General features: G+C 45.8%; 1 protein-coding gene across 1 annotated transcript in view; it reads right to left on the reverse strand.

Moving 5' to 3' along the window:
• Positions 1 to 18748, reverse strand: part of LOC145340146 (testis-expressed protein 264-like) — a 388449-nt gene that overhangs the window by 58535 nt on the left and 311166 nt on the right. The window contains exon 3 of the mRNA XM_080184580.1: positions 6787 to 6949. Within this exon, the coding sequence (XP_080040706.1) occupies positions 6787 to 6949 (163 nt within the window). The remainder of the gene's footprint in view (positions 1 to 6786; positions 6950 to 18748) is intronic.

Here is an 18748-nt window from a genome sequence, read left to right on the forward strand (position 1 = left end):
ATGCTACATCAACAGGATGGGGCACTGCAAACATCAGCCATTCAATAGGTAGCCTTCACGTAACCTCTTTTTACGTAGTCATGGTAGCTCAAATGCAGCTGACACAGTGGATAGAGAGAAAATGAAGACAGGATGGCAGCTGCCAGTGTAGCCAGTACTGGGCAAGATGATTCTCTGCTTATGGCTACATACCAGCTGGAGGCTGAAAAAGTGGAATCCCTTTCAGTTTCACTCTAGGGCAGAGGTGACATTTATAACTGAAAGTGACCTGCATCCAGTCAGTGGTATCCTGAAGGGGAAGTCTAGTTCCTAGCAAAGCTGTATATTCACTCCTATTCTCTTTTGCAAGAAAATAATGTATTCAGCTCTCAATGAATAGAAAAACTCAGTAATTTCCCTTACACAATTGTGGAAGGCAAACAGTAAGATGTTACGGTGGCACAGTGGTAAGCACTGCTGCCTCATATGCCAGGGACCTGGGTTCGATTTCAGCCTTGGGTCACTGTGTATGTGGAGTTTGCATGTTCTCCCTGTGTCTGTGTGGATTTCCTCCAGGTGCTCTGGTTTCCTCCCACAGTCTAAAGATGTGCAGATTAGGTGGATTGTCCATGTTAAATTGCCCCTTAGTGTTCAAAGGTGTGTAGATTAGGTGGATTAGCCATGGTAAAATGTATGGAATTACGGGAAAAGGGCAGGTGGGGGTGAGTGGGCCTGGGTAAGATGCTCTTTCGAGAGTTGGTGCCGACTCGATAGCCTGAATGCACTGTAGGGATTCAATGAATTCTATTCTATGTTTCAATTACCTTCAGTTCCAGCTTAGAAGGCAGATGTATAAAACTCATGACCAAGATCATCATCACAGCCACTGGCAATGCAGTCCTCACTCTAATAAGAGGTTGCAGTAGGTGCCAGATTTTACTAAGGATGTCCTTACTGAAGCACAGATGTCATGCTGTAAAAATCACTATATAATAACCTCATAAAATCATAGAAGTCTACTGGATGTTATAGAAATCTCACAACAAAAGCTTCTTAACAGCTGGCAGCCTGCAAAACACAAGACTGGCCTGTTATCTCTGTCAGGGTTATGTCTCTAGCACTGACATTTCCGATAACATTAGATTCCATTGCCATACATAAACCAAGAAAAGGTTAAAAACAGATTCCCAAGTATTTAAAACCACTTTGGACAGGAAAGAGCTTTTGAAGTGATCCATGCTGGTTTCAGCTTTTTTCAAACTGAGGAAGACCGGAAGAGCTTCCAAAAAGCTGCAGAGTAACTTGCAACACCATCTATAGGGATCAACACTCACTCCTCACCATGTGTCTGTTCATCCTCCAGGGTCTTTAGACCAATTCTTACTTGTCTCACAGCCATACACTGCTCATGTCAATTCAGTTTATACATCATTTGCAACTGCTCCTTCTGAGTCAATTACTTTACCATGACTTCTGAACTTGACCCACTGAGTGGGTAACCTGCGACTCCCAAACTTAAATCTTGCTGTACACATGGGTTAGGGAAACTGCGTGATACCTTGGGAGATATAGCCTCTCAATGATACTCCCTCTCCCACTCCTCATTTCTCCACGAATTTGTCCTGGTCTGGAGGCCCTTTATTCATTCTGCAGTTCATGCCGTATCCAACGAAAATGGCCACAAGAGCAACCAAATTCTACAGGGGCTTTGAAGTCAGCAAAATCTCTCTCAGCACTCCTGAGAGACTTTTGCAATTTTCAAAATCTATAGAAAAGCACAAAACACTTGTAGAATTGCAGCAGCATTCAGAAGAAAGCAATAGCCGGATGTAATCAACCAATTAATCTACAATAAGTTGGTAATTCTTTTGAATAGCTCTCTGGGTGAGGGGAGGGGGGAGAGGTGGATGCTTCTACCTGTTTATCTCTTTTAGGTTAGGAAAGACTGTCAGCTGGAGCATTCTGCTGGTGAGGTCACAGTCATGATCTTCCAACTCTGTGTACTTGCTGCTGCTGTTCACTCTGCTTACCCAACCCCCCTCATCAATACAGTGTCCAGTGTGACTCACCAATGTAAGACTGAGTGCAAATGCCATTAGGGAGATCTGAGGCTTTTTTAACTCCCAAAAGCAGGTGCAAAAGGTCCCAATTTCCACCCGCTCCAGCGAATGATTGTTCGCTGGAGCGGGTGGAGTGAAGGTCACACGGAGTAAAGGTAAGCAATTACCTTTGTAAACATTTTTGCGGGCTTTGTAATGGTTTTTCTGATTTAAAAACTAGAGAGGAAGTGGGCCGCGGGGCTTTGTGGGAAGGGATTTTTTTTTACCGCGCAAAGTTTAAAAGGAGGCCTGCTGTAGACAGCGGGCAGCGTCGGGAGCAGGCAGCAGAGTGAGAGAGAAGCAGAGTGGGCTGTAAGGGCTTAGGATCAAAGGGCTTGGGAGAAAAGGGCCAGGTAAGTTTGACTTCTTAACTGTGTTCAGTAATTACTAAGAGACTGTGATGGAGGGGCATGTGATGTGCTGTTTCTGTATGATGTGGGAGCTGGTGGACCCCAAGGTCCTTCCCAGTGACCATGTCTGCAGTAAGTGCAGGTTGCTGGAGGAGCTCCAGCTCAAAGTAGATGAGCTGGCCTCTGAGCTTCAGACACTGAGGCTCATCAAGGGAGAGGGAGTGTACTGTAGATAATGGGGTGCAAGAGAGATCCACACCCCCTAGACTGGCTAACTCTAAGGGTCAGGAACAAGAGGGTGCTGCTGGGGGGAGGAAGGGTGGGAGGAAGGAGGGGGGAGTGGGGAGGAAGGAGGGGGTAGTGGGGAGGAAGGAAGGGGGGACCCAAAGGCCTCAGCCTCTCAATCTGCACAACAGGTTCGAGGATCTTGCTCCCAGTGTGGACAAGAACGAGGGCTGTGAGGTTGACGAGCAAACTGCCCATGGTACAGTGGTGCAGACACAGGACAAAGAGGAAGAAGTAAAGAGGAATGTAGTGGTAATTGGGGATAGTGTGGTTAGGGGTATAGACACTGTCCTTTGTGACAGGATAAAGAATACAGAAGGGTGTGTTGTCTGCCTGGTGCTTGGGTCCAGGATGTCTCATCTGGGCTGCAGAGGAACCTGGAGTGGGAGGGTGAGAATCCGGTCATTGTGGTAAATGTGGGTGCCAACGACATAGGCAAAATAGGAACTAAGGATCTGCAGAGGGAGTATGAAAAGCTGGGAATGAAATTAAAAAGCAGAACCGACAAGGTGGTTATCTCTGGATTACTACCTGAACCGCATGCAGATGGGTGTAGGGTAAATAGGATTAAAGAGATGAATGGGTAGCTCAGGGACTGGTGTGGGAGGAATGGGTTTGAATTTATGGGGCATTGGCACCAGTATTGGGGCAGGTGGGACCTGTTCAGGTGGGATGGTGTTGGTCTGAACCGTGCTGGGACCAGAGTCCTAGCGAATCGTATAACTAGGACTGTAGATAGGGCTTTAAACTAATGGGGGTGGGGGGCAGGGGTGGGAGAAATTACAATGTCTAAAGTAAAAGAGAGGGCATGGGAAAATGTTGAGGATGTCCCAATAATAAAGGGAGTAAGGGGCATGAGAAAGGTTGGTAGCGTTCCTTCAAATAGGGTCCAGATAAAGGCTGGGATAAAGACACTTTATCTGAATGCACGAAGCATTCGGAACAAAGCGAATGAGCGGGTGGCGCAGATCAGCACAAATGGATATGATCTGGTGGCCATTACGGAAACGTGGTTGCAGGGTGACAGGGACTGGGAGCTGAATGTCCAGGGGTATCAAGTGTTTAGGAAGGATAGATGGGAGGAAAAAGGGGGTGGGGTAGCTCTGCTGATTAATATCAGGGCGGTAGTAAGGGAAGATATAGGCTCCAAAGAGCAGAATGTGGAATCGTTGTGGGTGGAGATAAGGAACAGTAAGGGGAGGAAGACGCTGGTGGGTGTGGTCTATAGGCCCGCAAATAATAACTTGGAGGTGGGGCGGGCTATAAACAAGCAAATAAATGATGCATGCAGGAATGGAACAGTGATAATTATGGGGGATTTCAATCTACATATTGATTGGTTGACCCATGTCGGACGCAGTGGGCTTGAGGAAGAGTTCTTGGAATGCTGCCGGGATAGTTTCCTCGAACAGTGTATGACGGAACCGACGAGGGAGCGAGCTATCTTAGATCTGGTGTTATGTAACGAGGCAGGTAGAATTAGGGACCTTGTTGTGAGGGATCCTCTTGGGACGAGCGATCATTGTATGGTGGAGTTTCTGATGCAGATGGAGGATGAGAAAGTAGGGTCCCAGACCTGTATCCTCTGTTTGAACAGAGGGGAGTACGATAGGATGAGAGAGGAATTGGCAAATGTAGATTGGGGGCGCAGATTGGTCGGTAGGACGGCTGAGGAACAGTGGAGGATCTTTAAGGAGATCTTTTTCAGTGCTCAGTGGAAATTTATTCTGATGGTAAAGAAGGATCGGAGGAGAAGGGATAATCAGCCTTGGTTATCGAAGGAAATAAAGGAGAGTATTAAATTAAAAGCTGATGAGTTTAGAGTGGCTAAAAGTAGTGGGCGAGTAGAAGATTGGGAGGGGTTTAAAAATCAACAAAGATTGACCAAGAAGATGATAAAGAAAGGAAGGATAGACTATGAAGCTAAACTAGCACAAAATTTAAAAAAGGATAGTAAGAGTTTCTATAAATATATAAAGATGAGAAGGCTGGCTAGGGTGAATGTTGGACCCTGAGAGGATGAGAGGGGGGATTTAGTGGTGGGGGATGAGGAAATGGCTGAGGCCTTAAATAAGTTTTTTGCCTCAGTCTTCACGGAGGAGGACGCGAATAGTTTGCCAGGTATTAAAGATAGAAGGATGGTAGGAGTTGAGGGCCTGAGTGTGATTACTGTCACTAGAGAGGTAGTGCTCGATAGACTAGCGGGACTGATGGTGGACAAGTCCCCAGGACGGATGGAATGCATCCCAGGGTTCCGAAGGAAATGGCAGAGGTGATAGTGGATGCCTTAGTGATTATTTTCCAAACCTCGCTGGATTCCGGGGAAGTGCCGGAAGATTGGAAAACGGCTAATGTTACGTCGCTGTTTAAAAAGGGTAGCAGGCAAAAGGCAGGGAATTATAGGCCGGTTAGTTTAACGTCTGTTGTGGGAAAAATGCTTGAATCCGTAATCAAGGAAAAAATAGCGAGGCACCTTGAGAAGAATTGTTTGATAGAGCAGATGCAGCACGGATTCGTTAAGGGGAAGTCGTGTCTGACAAATTTATTGGAATTCTATGAGGATGTGACTAGTTTGGTAGACAGAGGGGAATCGGTGGATGTGGTGTTTCTTGATTTTCAGAAGGCATTTGATAAGATGCCGCACAAAAGGTTGCTTCAGAAGGTTAGGGGGCATGGAGTTGGGGGTAAGGTGTTAGCGTGGATAGAGGATTGGTTCTCTAATAGGAGGCAGAGAGTTGGTATAAATGGGTGCTATTCTGGTTGGCGGCTGGTGACTAGTGGAGTGCCACAGGGATCAGTGCTGGGGCCTCAGCTATTTACCATTTATACAGATGATCTGGAGGAGGGGGCTGAGTGTAGGGTGTTGAAATTTGCTGTTGACACAAAGATAAGTGGAAAAGTAAATTGTGCGGAGGGTGTGGAAAGTCTGCAGAGGGATCTAGATAGGCTGAGCGAGTGGGCGAGGACCTGGCAGATGGAGTACAATGTTAGCAAGTGTGAGGTTATCCACTTTGGCAGGAATAATAGTAGGAGGGATTACTATTTAAAGGGCGAAAAGCTGCAGCATGCTACGGTGCAGAGAGACCTGGGGGTCCTTCTGCACGAATCACAAAAACCCAGTCTGCGGATGTAGCAGGTGATCAGGAAGGCGAATGGGATGCTGGCCTTTATAGCGAGGGGGATAGAATATAAAAGCAGGGAGGTCTTGCTGCAACTGTACAGGGCACTGGTGAGGCCGCAGCTGGAGTACTGTGTGCAGTTTTGGTCGCCGCAATTGCGCAAGGATATTTTGGCCTCGGAAGGAGTGCAGAGGAGGTTCACTAGGCTGATACTGGAGATGAAGGGGTTGGACTATGAAGAGAGGCTGAATAGACTGGGTTTGTACTCGTTGGAGTTTAGAAGGATGAGGGGGGATCTTATAGAGACGTATAAGATAATGAAAGGGATGGATAGGGTAGAGGTAGAGAGATTCTTCCCGCTCAGAAAGGCTGGTAGCGGGCACAGCCTCAAGATAAAGGGGGGGCGGTTTAGAACGGAGTTGAGGAAGAACTTCTTCACTCAAAGGGTGGTGAATCTCTGGAATTCTCTGCCCATTGAAGTGGTGGAGGCTACCTCGCTAAATATATTTAAGACACGGGTAGATAGGTTTTTGACAGACAAGGGAATTAAGGGTTATGGGGAGAAAGCGGGAAAGTGGAACTGAGCCACTTCAGATCAGCCATGATCTTATTGAATGGCGGGGCAGGCTCGAAGGGCTAGATGGCCTACTCCTGCTCCTACTTCTTATGTTCTTATGTTCTACGTTCAATTTTCCTGTGATATGTCTATGCCTATTAAAACACAGTCTGTCATTTACCAATTATATCTGTATGTACATTAGGACATTGCTGATTATTTATCTGCGACATGTGTACCTGTGTCTGCACTAGGGTGCAGTCTATTAATTACTTATGATTCCTAAACGTGTTTCAAGTTACTGTTTATTTACCTGCTATATCTGTATGTACATTAAGATAATGTCTATTATTTATTTATGATATCCGTGTGTGCACTAAAATACTTCTGTTACTAACCTGTATCTGTAAGAGCATCGTCTGCCTCTTCCTCTTTCTGCTTCTTGTCAGCCTCCTTTAATTCAGGTACATAGAAGTCACCCTGCCGTGCCAGCGGGCACATGAAGTAGATCAGGTCTCCACGATAGATCTCTAGGCACGGGTGGGCACATAGCTTCCGTTCCTAAAGAAGAAAAGAAGGGTTGAGAAAAATAGGCAAACACTAACCTAACTTCAGGATCAGAGTCTGTATGAGCAGCTGCACACTAATGGCTGCTATGAGATAAAACTTGTGCAAGTGTTGGGTTAAAGTGTTTGACCTCACAGTACATACAATAGTATAGTGAGATGCATCCATGAAAGGAACTTTTCAACTTAAAGAGTCCAGGGCTGGTGAAAGGACATTGACCTGAAACATTAACTCTGTTTCTCACTCATTAGATGCTGCCTGACCTACTGAGATATTTTCTCTTTTTATTACTAAAGAAAGATGATTGATGAGGGTAGGGCAGTGGATGTTGTCTAATGGACTTCAGTAAGGCCTCTGACAAGGTTCTTCATGACAGACTGGTGCAGAAGGTGAAGTTGCATGGGCTCAGAGGTGAGCTGGCTAGGTGGATACAAAACTGGCTCAGCCAAAGAAGACAGAGGGTAGCAGTGGAAGCATGCGTTTCTGAATGAAGGGCTGTGACAAGTGGTGTTCCTCAGGGATCAGTGCTGGGACCTTTGCTGTTTGTAATATATACAAATGATTTGGAGGAAAATGTAACTGGATTGATTAGTAAGTTTGCAGATGACACAAAGGTTGGTGGACTTGCAGATAGCGATGAGGACCATCAGGGGATACAGCAGGATATAGATCAGTCGGAGACTTGGGCAGAGAGATGGCAGATGGAGTTTAATTTGGACAAATAAAGAATTTAGAACAAAGAACAAAAACAGCCCGGGAAACAGGCCCTTCGGCCCAATGAGCCCGCGCTGCCATTTTAACATTACCAGTACCCCCCTCCACCCATGACCCTTATCTATTGTTTTATGGCAATCCACATTGAGGGAAACTAATTTAGGGACAATTTATTACTGCCAATCAGCCTAATAGCACATCTTTGGGGTGTGGGAGGAAACCGGAGCACCCGGAGAAAACCCACGCAAGCACGGGGAGAATGCACAAACTCCCACAGACACTGGCCCAAATCCATGTGTCTGCACAGCAAAAAGTGATAGTCACTGAGCTGTCGTGTTGCCCAGCATCTGGTCCAGTTTAAGCACATACTAACGACATGAAGCACTAGGCCAATCTTGAACAATCAAGAGCAGCCCAAGTACGACCCATCGCGTGTATGCCCCTCGTTGGATAACAAGGCGGACCGACTTAAAACCTGTGAATTAAAAGAGAAAAAACATTATTATCATACCATATTCATTTACATTACCAGGGATGCCCCAATGCTAATGAACCTTATTTAAAGCAACCTCCGATATCCACTCATCTCCAACCCACTCATGTACCTGTCTAAGTTACTCTTAAACAACTCTAGCGTGCTTGCCTCCACCACCTTACTTGGCAGAGCATTCCATACCCCCACTACCCTCTGTGTGAAAAACCTCCCTCTAATATCTGTGTTATACCTCTCCCCCATCACCTTAAGCCCATGGCCCCTCGTACTGTGTGTCTCTAACATAGGAAATAGCTTACCTCTGTTTACTCTATCTATACCCTTCATAATCTTATATACCTCTATTAGATACCCCCTCAGTCGCCGTCTTTCAAGGGAAAACAGCCCCAATTTGTTTAATCTTTCCTCATAACCCAGTCCTTCCATACCAGGCAAAATCCTGGTAAACCTCCTCTGCACTCTCTCCAGAGTCTCCACGTCCTTCTGGTAGTAAGGCGACCAGAACTGGACGCAGTACTCTAAATACGGCCTAACCAACATTCTATACAACTGCAACATTAGACTCCAGCTCTTATATTCTATACCCCTTCCTATAAAGGCTTCCTATAAAGGCTATATAAGCTTTCTTCACAACCTTCTTCACTTGTACTGCCACCTTCAAAGACTTGTGCACTCGCACCCCCAGGTCTCGCTGTGATTCTATGCTCCTTATGGGCTTTCCCTTTATCATATAACTCCCCCATACATTATTTCGGCCAAAATGCATCAGCTCACATTTATCCGGATTAAACTCCAGTTGCCATATATCTGCCCAATATACCAGCCTACCAATATCCCGTTGTATTGCCAGACACTGATCCTCACTGCCTGACAATCCAGCCATCTTGGTGTCATCAGCAAATTTGCTGATCACACCACTTACTCCCTCTTCCAAGTCATTTGTATACACTACAAAGAGAAGAGGTCCCAGTACTGAGCCCTGCGGCACACCACTAGTGACAGACCTCCAGCTAGAAAAGGACCCCTCCACTACTGCTCTCTGACTCCTCTTTGCAAGCCAGTTCTCAACCCATCTAGATACCTGTCCCTGTATCCCATAAGCCTTACTCTTTTCTACCAACCTACCATGAGGGACTTTGTCAAACGCCTTACCGAAATCCATATAGACGACATCAACGGCTCGTCCTTTGTCAACCGTTTTTGTCACCTCCTCAAAAAATTCTACCAGGTTCGTAAGGCAAGACTTCCCCTTTACAAAGCCATGCAGCGTATCCTTAATCAGATCGCAATGCTCTAAGTGCTCATACATCCTATCCCTAAGAGTCCTCTCCATCAACTTGCCTACCACTGACGTCAAACTCACCGGCCTATAGTTACTAGGGTTATCCCTCCTACCCTTTTTAAACAACGGTATCACATTCGCTATCCTCCAGTCCTCTGGGACCTCACCTGTGTCCAAAGAAGACACAAAGATTTGCGTCAGAGGCCCAGCAATTTCATCTCTCACCTCCCTAAGCAGCCTAGGATATATGCCATCGGGCCCCGGAGATTTATCAGTTTTAATGCTACCTAAAAGCCCTAACACTTCTTCCCTCATAATCGATAGATCCTTCAATTGGTCTAAAGCTCCCTCGATGACCGTACCAGACATCAAGCCCCTCTCCTTCCTGAATACCGACGCAAAGTATTCATTCAGGATCTCCCCCATTCCCTCAGACTCTAAGCACAATTCCCCTCGTCTGTCCCTGAGAGGACCGATTTTACCTCTAACCACCCTTTTGCTCCTAACATAGGAGTAAAATGCCTTTGGATTTTCCTTAATCCTACCTGCCAAAGCCATTTCATGCCCCCTTTTTGCCCTCCTAACTCCCCTTTTGAGATCCCTCCTACACTCTCTGTATTCCTCCAAAGCTCTCTCCATTCCCAGCTGCTTAGACCTGACATACGCCTCTCGTTTCTTCCTAACCAGGTCTTCTATATCTCTAGTAATCCATGGCTCTCTAATCCTACCTTTCCCATCCTTCCTCCTAACTGGCACATGCCTTTCCTGCACCCATTTCAGTTTTCCCTTGAAAGACTCCCACATGCCTAACGTGGACTTGCCCTCCAACAGCCTATCCCAGTCTGTATCCCTAAGCTCCTGCCTAATCCAGCTGTATCTAGCCTTCCCCCAATTTAGCACCCTCCCCTTAGGACAACACTCATCTTTTTCCATTCGTATCCTAAAGTAGACAGAGCTGTGGTCACTATTAGCCACATGTTCACCTACTGCAGCCTCAACCACCTGACCCGGCTCATTACCCAGAACTAAATCCAGTATAGCCCCCTCTCTAGTTGGGCTATCTACATATTGCTGCAAGGATCCTTCCAATACACATCTTACGAATTCCTCCCTGTCCGAACTCCCAGCTCTAGGCACGTTCCAGTCCACCCCAGGGAGATTAAAATCTCCCACTACAACAACCCTGTTCTTCCGACACTTGTCCAAAATGTCTCTACATATACCCTCTTCCACTGTCGGGCGGCCTATAGTACACTCCTAGCTTAGTAATGGCTCCCTTCCTATTCCTCAACTCCACCCACAGAGACTCAATTTCCAACCCCTCCATGTTATCCTCCCTCTGCACCGCTGTGATGTGCTCCCTAACTAAGAGTGCCACTCCCCCTCCTCTTTTCGACCCTCCCCTGTCACGCCTAAAACACTTATACCCAGGAATATTTAGCTGCCAGTCCTGCCCTTCCTTTAACCACATCGCTGTCACTGCCACCACATCTAAATTCCTCGCGAACATCAAGGCCTTAAATTCATCCGTTTTACCTGTCACACTCCTCGCATTAAAACAGATGCACTGAAGACTCTCAGGCCCGCTCAGATCCTCCTTCTCCTGGGAGATTTTCCTCTCATCTAGACTTACCCTGTCACCCAACTCACTCCCACTCCCAGTGCCTACTGAGCTATCTGTCTCCTCCCCACCCCCCCTCCCTATTAGTTTAAACCCTGCTGAAACACTCCAGCTATCCTCCCAGCTAAAATATGTGTACCCTTCCCATTTAAATGTTCTCCATCCCACTTGTACAAGTGCCCTTCCTTCACAAAGACTTCCCAATGGTCTACAAAACTAAAACCCTCTGTCCTGCACCAACCCCTCAGCCACACATTCAGCTGTAGGATCTCATTATTCTTATCCCTGCTATTACTGGGCAGTGGCAGCAGCCCAGAGATCACCACTCTGGAGGCCCTGCACTTCAGCCTGGCCCCCAACTCCCTGAACTGCCTACGTATATCCCCCCTACTCTTCCTTCCTACCTCTTTCTCTCCTACCGAAGTAATGCATTTTGGACGGTCTAATAGATGGGAAATGTACAGTAAATGGCAGACCCTTAGGAATATTGATAGGCAAAGGGATTTGGGTGTATAGGTACACAGGTCACTGAAAGTGGCAATGCAGGTGGAGGAGATAGTCAAGAAGGCATACGGTATGCTTGCTTTCGTCAGCCGGGGTATTGAGTTTAAAAATTGGCAAGTCATGTTGCCGCTTTATAGAACCTTAGTTAGGCTGCACTTGGAATATAGTGTTCAATTCTGGTCGCCACACTACCAGAAGGATGTGGAGACTTTGACAGGGTACAGGAAAGACTTACCAGGATGTTGCCTGGTATGGAGGGCATTAGCTATAAGGAGAGATTGGAGAAACTTGGTTTGTTCTCACTGGAGCGATGGAGGTTGAGGGGAGACCTGACAGAAGTCTACAAGATTATGAGAGGCACGGACAGAGGGGATAGTCAGAAGCTTTTTCCCAGGGTGGAAGAGTCAATTACTAGGGGGCATAGGTTTAAGGTGCGAGGGGCAAGTTTTAAAAGAGATGCACGAGGCAGATCTTTTACACAGAGAGACTGTGGTGGGTGCCTGGAACTCGTTGCCAGGGGAGGCAGTGGAAGCGGATATGGTAGTGACTTTCAAAGGGCATCTTGACAAGTACATGAATGAGATGGGAATAGAGGGATATGATCCCCGGAAGTTTAGGGGTTTTTAGTTAAGTCGGACAGCATGGTCGGTGCAGGCTTGGAGGGCCGAAGGGCCTATTCCTGTGCTGTAATTTTCTTTGTTCTTTGAACATGTTGTGTTGTGTTCGAGAAGACATGGCCAGAATTGGCCAATCTTGTACACCCCACCACCATTGCCAGTGAGAATGGAGAATTTAGCACTCAGCCAAATTTCCATTCACTGGAATGGGACTAGAGTGTCCGAGCTGTGGGCAAGGTCGGAGAATCCCAGCTGTGGGCGAGATCAGAGAGTCTCAACTGCAGGTGAGATCAGAGAGTCCCAGCTGCAGGCGAGGTCAGAGAGTTGCAGCCATGGGCAAGGTCACAGTGTCCCAGCCACAGGCGAGGTCAGACAGTCCCAAACACTGTTATAGCAGAGTTATTCTGGAAGATCCGGACAGGAACAATCTGCTTTCCTGCAGAACAGGAAGCTAAAGAACAATTAACGGGCTGCTGCAAGACACTGGGTCTCCTGCAAGCAAGTGGACATGTAAATAAGGGCACTGTGTCATTAGCAGTTTGCCCACCAGCAGCCCACCCTCCCTGACACTCAGCATAATGTTCCACATGGCGAGGAACATTTTGGGTAGGCTGCCCGTGATTCAATTGAGGCCTTTGGGCAGGCAATAGATGGATAATTTCATCCTGCTGTCACACTGTTCAACATGCTCCAGGAAAGAGCTGTGCCCAACGTGTAGCCAGGCAGGTTTAACCCTGCACACAGCTGGTCAGTGAATGGGGAAGGTGCCTCCTTCGCAGGCTGCCTGTGCCAATTGGAGCCATCCCCGTCCCCTCGCCCACAGTTTTGCCTCCCCGCAGTTTTGCCTCCTTGCATCCTCATCCCTCCCGCCCTGTCCAATATGTCCCTCACCTCTCTCACCAGGGCCTCCCAACTTTTCTCCAATAAGCTATTGGATATGTCTGGATTCTGGACAGTACCACTAGCATCAAGTCGCACACCATCCTGACTGGAAACTATGTCACTGTTCCTTTATCTTTGCTGGATCCAAATTCTGGAACCACTTATCTAACAACACTGCAGTTCTACTTACACCACATGGACATCGGTGGTTCAAAGTGGTGATTCTTCACTACCTTCTCAAAGGAACTTGAAGATAGACAATAAATGCTGCCCTTTCCTGGGATGTCCATGTACCACAAATGAAATGACTTCTTGTTTCATTCTGTGTACCTGCACATCCGTCACTTTGTGTGTGTGTGTGGTCATGTATGCAGATGTCTTTCTGTAGCTATACTGGTATGTAGATATCTTTCTATTGGTGTATTCGTTTGTGTCTTTTTCTGTGTGTCTTTCTGTATGTGTGTATGTGAGTGTGTGTGTGTGTGTGTGCATGAGTGCATGTGTGTGTGTGTGTGAGAGAGAGAGAAAAATGCTATAAAAATGTGTTTGTGGCTTGTGTATATGGAGGTATTTAAAGATATCTGCAAAATGGGATTTGTAGTGAATCTGTGAACTGGCAGATCATTGATCACAAAACACCCCAATCTGTTGGTAATTGGAAAGATCACTGCTGTTCCTTGAGGCATCTTGAGGAGAATTGTTTGGTAGAGGAGACGCAGCACGGTTTCGTTAAGGGGAAGTCGTGTTTGACAAATTTATTGGAGTTCTATGAGGATGTGTCTAGGGCGGTGGATAGGGGAGAGCCGGTGGATGTGGTCTTTCTTGATTTTCAGAAGGGGTTTGACAAGGTACCTCACAAGAGGTTATTGCAGAAGGTAAGGGGGCATGGAGTTGGGGGTAGGGTGTTAGCATGGATAGAGGATTGGCTGTCAAATAGGAGGCTGAGAGTGGAGGTTAATGGGTGCTATTCAGATTGGCGGTTGGTGACTAGTGGAGTGCCCCAGGGATCGGTGCTGGGGCCTCAGCTATTTACCATTTATATAGATGATCTGGAGGAGGGAACCGAGTGTATGGTGTCGAAATTTGCTGATGACACCAAGATTGGTGGAACGGCAAATTGCGCGGAGGGTGTGGAGAGTCTGCAGAAGGATCTAGATAGGCTGGGCGAATGGGCCAGGAACTGGCAAATGGAATTTAATGTTGGCAAGTGCGAGGTGGTCCACTTTGGTAGGAATAATGATAGGAAGGACTATTACTTACGTGGCGAAAAACTGCAGCAGGCGACGGTGCAGAGGGACCTCGGGGTCCTTGTGCATGAGTCGCAAAAACCCAGCCTGCAGGTGCAGCAGGTGGTCAGGAACATAAGAACATATGAAATAGGAGCAGGAGTAGGCCATCTAGTCCTTCGAGTCTGCCCCGCCATTCAATAAGATCATGGCTGATCTGTCGTGGCTCAGTTCCACATTCCCGCCCTCTCCCCATAACCCTTAATCCCCTCTCTTATCAAAAACCCATCAACCCGCGTCTTAAAAATATTTAGTGAGGTAGCCTCCACCACTTCAACTGGCAGAGAATTCCAGAGATTCACCACCCTTTGAGTGAAGAAGTTCCTCCTCAACTCCGTTCTAAACCGCCCCCCCTTTATCTTGAGGCTGTGCCCCCTAGTCCTACTGTCCTTTCTGAACGGGAAGAGCCTCTCCACCTCTATCCTATCCATCCCATTCATCATCTTATATATCTCAATGAGATCTCCCCTCATTCTTCTAAACTCTAACGAGTACAAGCCTAGTTTATTCAGCCTCTCCTCATAGCTCAACCCCCTCAACTCCGGCATCAGCCTAGTAAACCTCCTCTGCACTCCCTCCAAGGCCAAAATATCCTTGCGTAAGTACGGCGCCCAAAACTGCACACAGTACTCCAGCTGCGGCCTCACCAATGCCCTATACAGCCGCAGCAAGACCTCTCTACTTTTATATTCAATCCCCCTCGCTATGAAGGCCAGCATGACACCAAGATTGATGGAAGAAGGCGAATGGGATGCTGGCCTTCATAGCAAGGGGGATTGAATATAAAAGTAGGGAGGTCTTGCTACAGCTGTATAGGGCACCAGTGAGGCCGCAGCTGGAGTACTGTGTGCAGTTTTGGTCGCCGCACTTACGCAAGGATATTTTGGCCTTGGAGGGAGTGCAGAGGAGGTTTACTAGGCTGATGCCGGAGTTGAGGGGGTTGAGCTATGAGGAGAGGCTGAATAAACTAGGCTTGTATTCGTTAGAGTTTAGAAGAATGAGGGGAGATCTCATTGAGACATATAAGATGATGAATGGGATGGATAGGATAGAGGTGGAGAGGCTCTTCCCGCTCAGAAAGGATAGTAGGACTAGGGGCACAGTCTCAAGATAAAGGGGGGCGCGGTTTAGAATGGAGTTGAGGAGGAACTTCTTCACTCAAAGGGTGGTGAATCTCTGGAATTCTCTGCCCGTTGAAGTGGTGGAGGCTGCCTCGCTAAATATTTTTAAGACGCGGGTTGATGGGTTTTTGATAAGCGAGGGGATTAAGGGTTATGGGGAGAGGGCAGGAAAGTGGAACCGAGCCACGACAGATCAGCCATGATCTTATTGAATGGCGGGGCGGGCTCGAGGGGCTAGATGGCCTACTCCTGCTCCTATTTCTTACGTTCTTATGTTCCATTTTGACAAACAGACAGACCCCAGATTCTCATGTAATAAAACCAGAATTGAAAACCTAGCTGTCATTAAAAAACTGCCATGATGATAATTGTTGCTATTCTGGGCATTTTCTAAAGTCAACAGTGCCACCATCTATTGGGAAGTTCATTGACGATTCTGACCCAATACTGTGGAATGGTCAGAATAATCCTGGAATCTTTTTGAAGTGCATAACCCTTCAGGAGACACAGCAATATGTCCCCACTTCATTCACTTTCCCACTTCTATTTTCTTATTAAAATTCATCAGGCAAATGAAATCTGGCAGTAATTACTGTACATAAACGTTTGCTAATTCAATTTGCATATGAGTTTCCATTTGTGATTAAACGTAATCAAATGAGTAGACAAACTGTGCGTCGCATAAACTGCACATCAGACTTTTGGGTCCTCTTTTCCTCTTGCATGATAAATCAAGAGTGAAATCCAATTCACCCCAAGTCAAATGAAACCACTCGCAATACTGAGCAATATTTAACAAGTCTCATTTCAACCTCACGTAAAATAATGGAGTTGATTATTAGGAGTAAACACAAGAATAACTTCTACAAAAAGCTCGCAAACCACAGGCAGCACGGATTCAGAAATGAAGGTGGAGAAAGATGTAAAAGGAAGTGTCAATTCACTACAATGGCCCAGATCAAGATGACCTCTAATGCCTTGGTACAGCTAAGTGAAGTAGTCATATAAGAATAATACAACACAGGAGCAATCTTGTTTTATTTAGCATGATGGGGTTCCTCAAATTCTGGCCTTTTATGCCTCCGTCCATCATTGCCGGCCATGCCTCCAGTTGACTCGGCCTCGCGTAAATCCCTTTGACTCTCCTCCTTCCTCTCTCCCTTACAACCTCTCTTCCTGGTCATACTTTTGACCACTGCTCCCAATCTCTCCTTCTTCATAACTCTGCATTTAGACAATTTCTGTGTTAAAGATGCTACATGAGTGTTACTGATCATGTAGCATCTTTATGTAGCATCATGGTCATGTATTAATCTTACTCCACTCGAGTATGATTACACAAACTGTTGAAATATTACATTGTACACTCTCAGAGTTATATTTTACTCACATTACACTCAATGACTTCAATATTATTAAATCACTATTGCTATAGACCTATAATTGGGGGTTGGCTAGCTCAGTTGGCTGGATGGCTGGTTCATGAAAGCGGAGCGATGTCAGCAGTGCAGGTTCAATTCCTCCAGAAGCTGAGGTTATTCATGAAGGCCCTGCCTTCTCAACCCTGCCCCTCACCTGAGGTGCGAGAATCCTCAGGTTAAATCACCACCAGTCAGCTCTTGCTTTCAAAGGGGTCTGTAGCAATGTTTCATGTTTATCCAAATGTTGGTTTGACAATCTAATCTCAGTTTTGGGTATACTTATTACACTGTAACTTACTGTTTTACATTACACCAAATTTATTGTTATGGGCTATATTTATCATACATCTGTTGTTCCACCTAACTATACACAATACTCAATTCTATATATCAATATAGTAAGCCCCTCAACATATCACTCCTCTCACAATGTTCACAATACTCATTCTGTCACCTCTCTCTATAAAGCTCCCTCTGGAACATACTGGAGCTATAACACATCCCTTACCATTTAGTGCTTTATTACAACTATGAAAAGTAGCATTGTAAGCAAGGTTTTCCATTGTCAAGCCAATTACATTATTCAGCACACTGTAGGGTGAAAGATGTGGGTTCAAGTCAAACAGTTAAGTTCAGCACCAGCAATACTAGGAATTTCAAAATGCTTTTTATTTATACTGTACATAATTAGACAACAAGTTGCAAGCAACAATTTTAATGATGATTGTCTCCTTTTGCATATCACAGTGTAGCTAAAGGCAGTGTCGATTCCTAATCAGTCTGCTATTGGGTTACATGGGTTTAGAATAATTATGTTTCAAATATTCTCTTTGTTGTAGGTTCAAAGAAAAGAACGTTCGTTTATAAACTGCCTTCACTATTTCATGAACATTTCAAAGCTCTTCACATGTAAACAGCTATTTTGAAGCAAAGTGAATATAGATAGTCAAACGATTTGCTGTAGTTCGCAATCTGATGATATAACTAATGCAGAAAAAAACATTTCATCAGAACATCTCCAACAAGGTATAAAAGAATATCCAATTGTTAATAATATATAAACCGTAGCTCTGAAAATACTTCTTGTCACCCGGGTGTCATTCTTCCCATGTTGTATTGACATATGAAAAGATTCCAAGTCTTTTGTAATGTATAGTTATTAAATTGTATATCAGCCAAAGATGAGGTAAATCAAACAACTCCTTCAAACTAGTTGAAGAAGATCTTTTTAGAATTATTCATCTTGTGTTCGTGCGGGTTTCCTTTGGATGCTCTGGTTTAGGTTAGGTGGAGTAGTTATGGGAAATGTGTGGGATTATGGATAGGGTGGGGAAGAGTACCTGGGCAAGATTCTCTGTCAGAGATTTGGTGCAGACTCGATGTGTTGAATAATCTCCTTCTACACGGTATGGATTCTATGATCATAGTGCACGGGGATGGCACAGTGGTTAGCACTGCTGTCTCACAGTGACAGGAACCCTGGTTCAATTCTGGCCTTTGGTGACAGACTGTGAGGACTGTGTCTGCATGGGTTTCCTCTAGGTGCTCTGGTTTCCTCCCATAATCCAAAGACGCGTAAGTTATGTGGATTGGCCATGGTAAATGTGCAGGGCACAGTAAGAAGTCTCACAACACATGTTAAAGTCGAACAGGTTTATATGGTATCATGAGGTTTCGGAACAATGCTCCATCATCAGTTGTGTGGAGAGTTGGATTCACAAACACGGCACATATAGACAAAGACACAGCTGCAAGATAATGATTGGATCGCGAGTCTTTACAAGTAATCAAGTCTTTACAGGTAAACAATGCGAGTGGAGAGAGGTTTAAGCACAGGTTAAAGAGGTGTGAA

Source organism: Carcharhinus amblyrhynchos, chromosome 3, assembly GCF_965287045.1.
Source record: "Carcharhinus amblyrhynchos chromosome 3, sCarAmb.v2.hapA, whole genome shotgun sequence".
Classification (NCBI taxonomy): domain Eukaryota; kingdom Metazoa; phylum Chordata; class Chondrichthyes; order Carcharhiniformes; family Carcharhinidae; genus Carcharhinus; species Carcharhinus amblyrhynchos.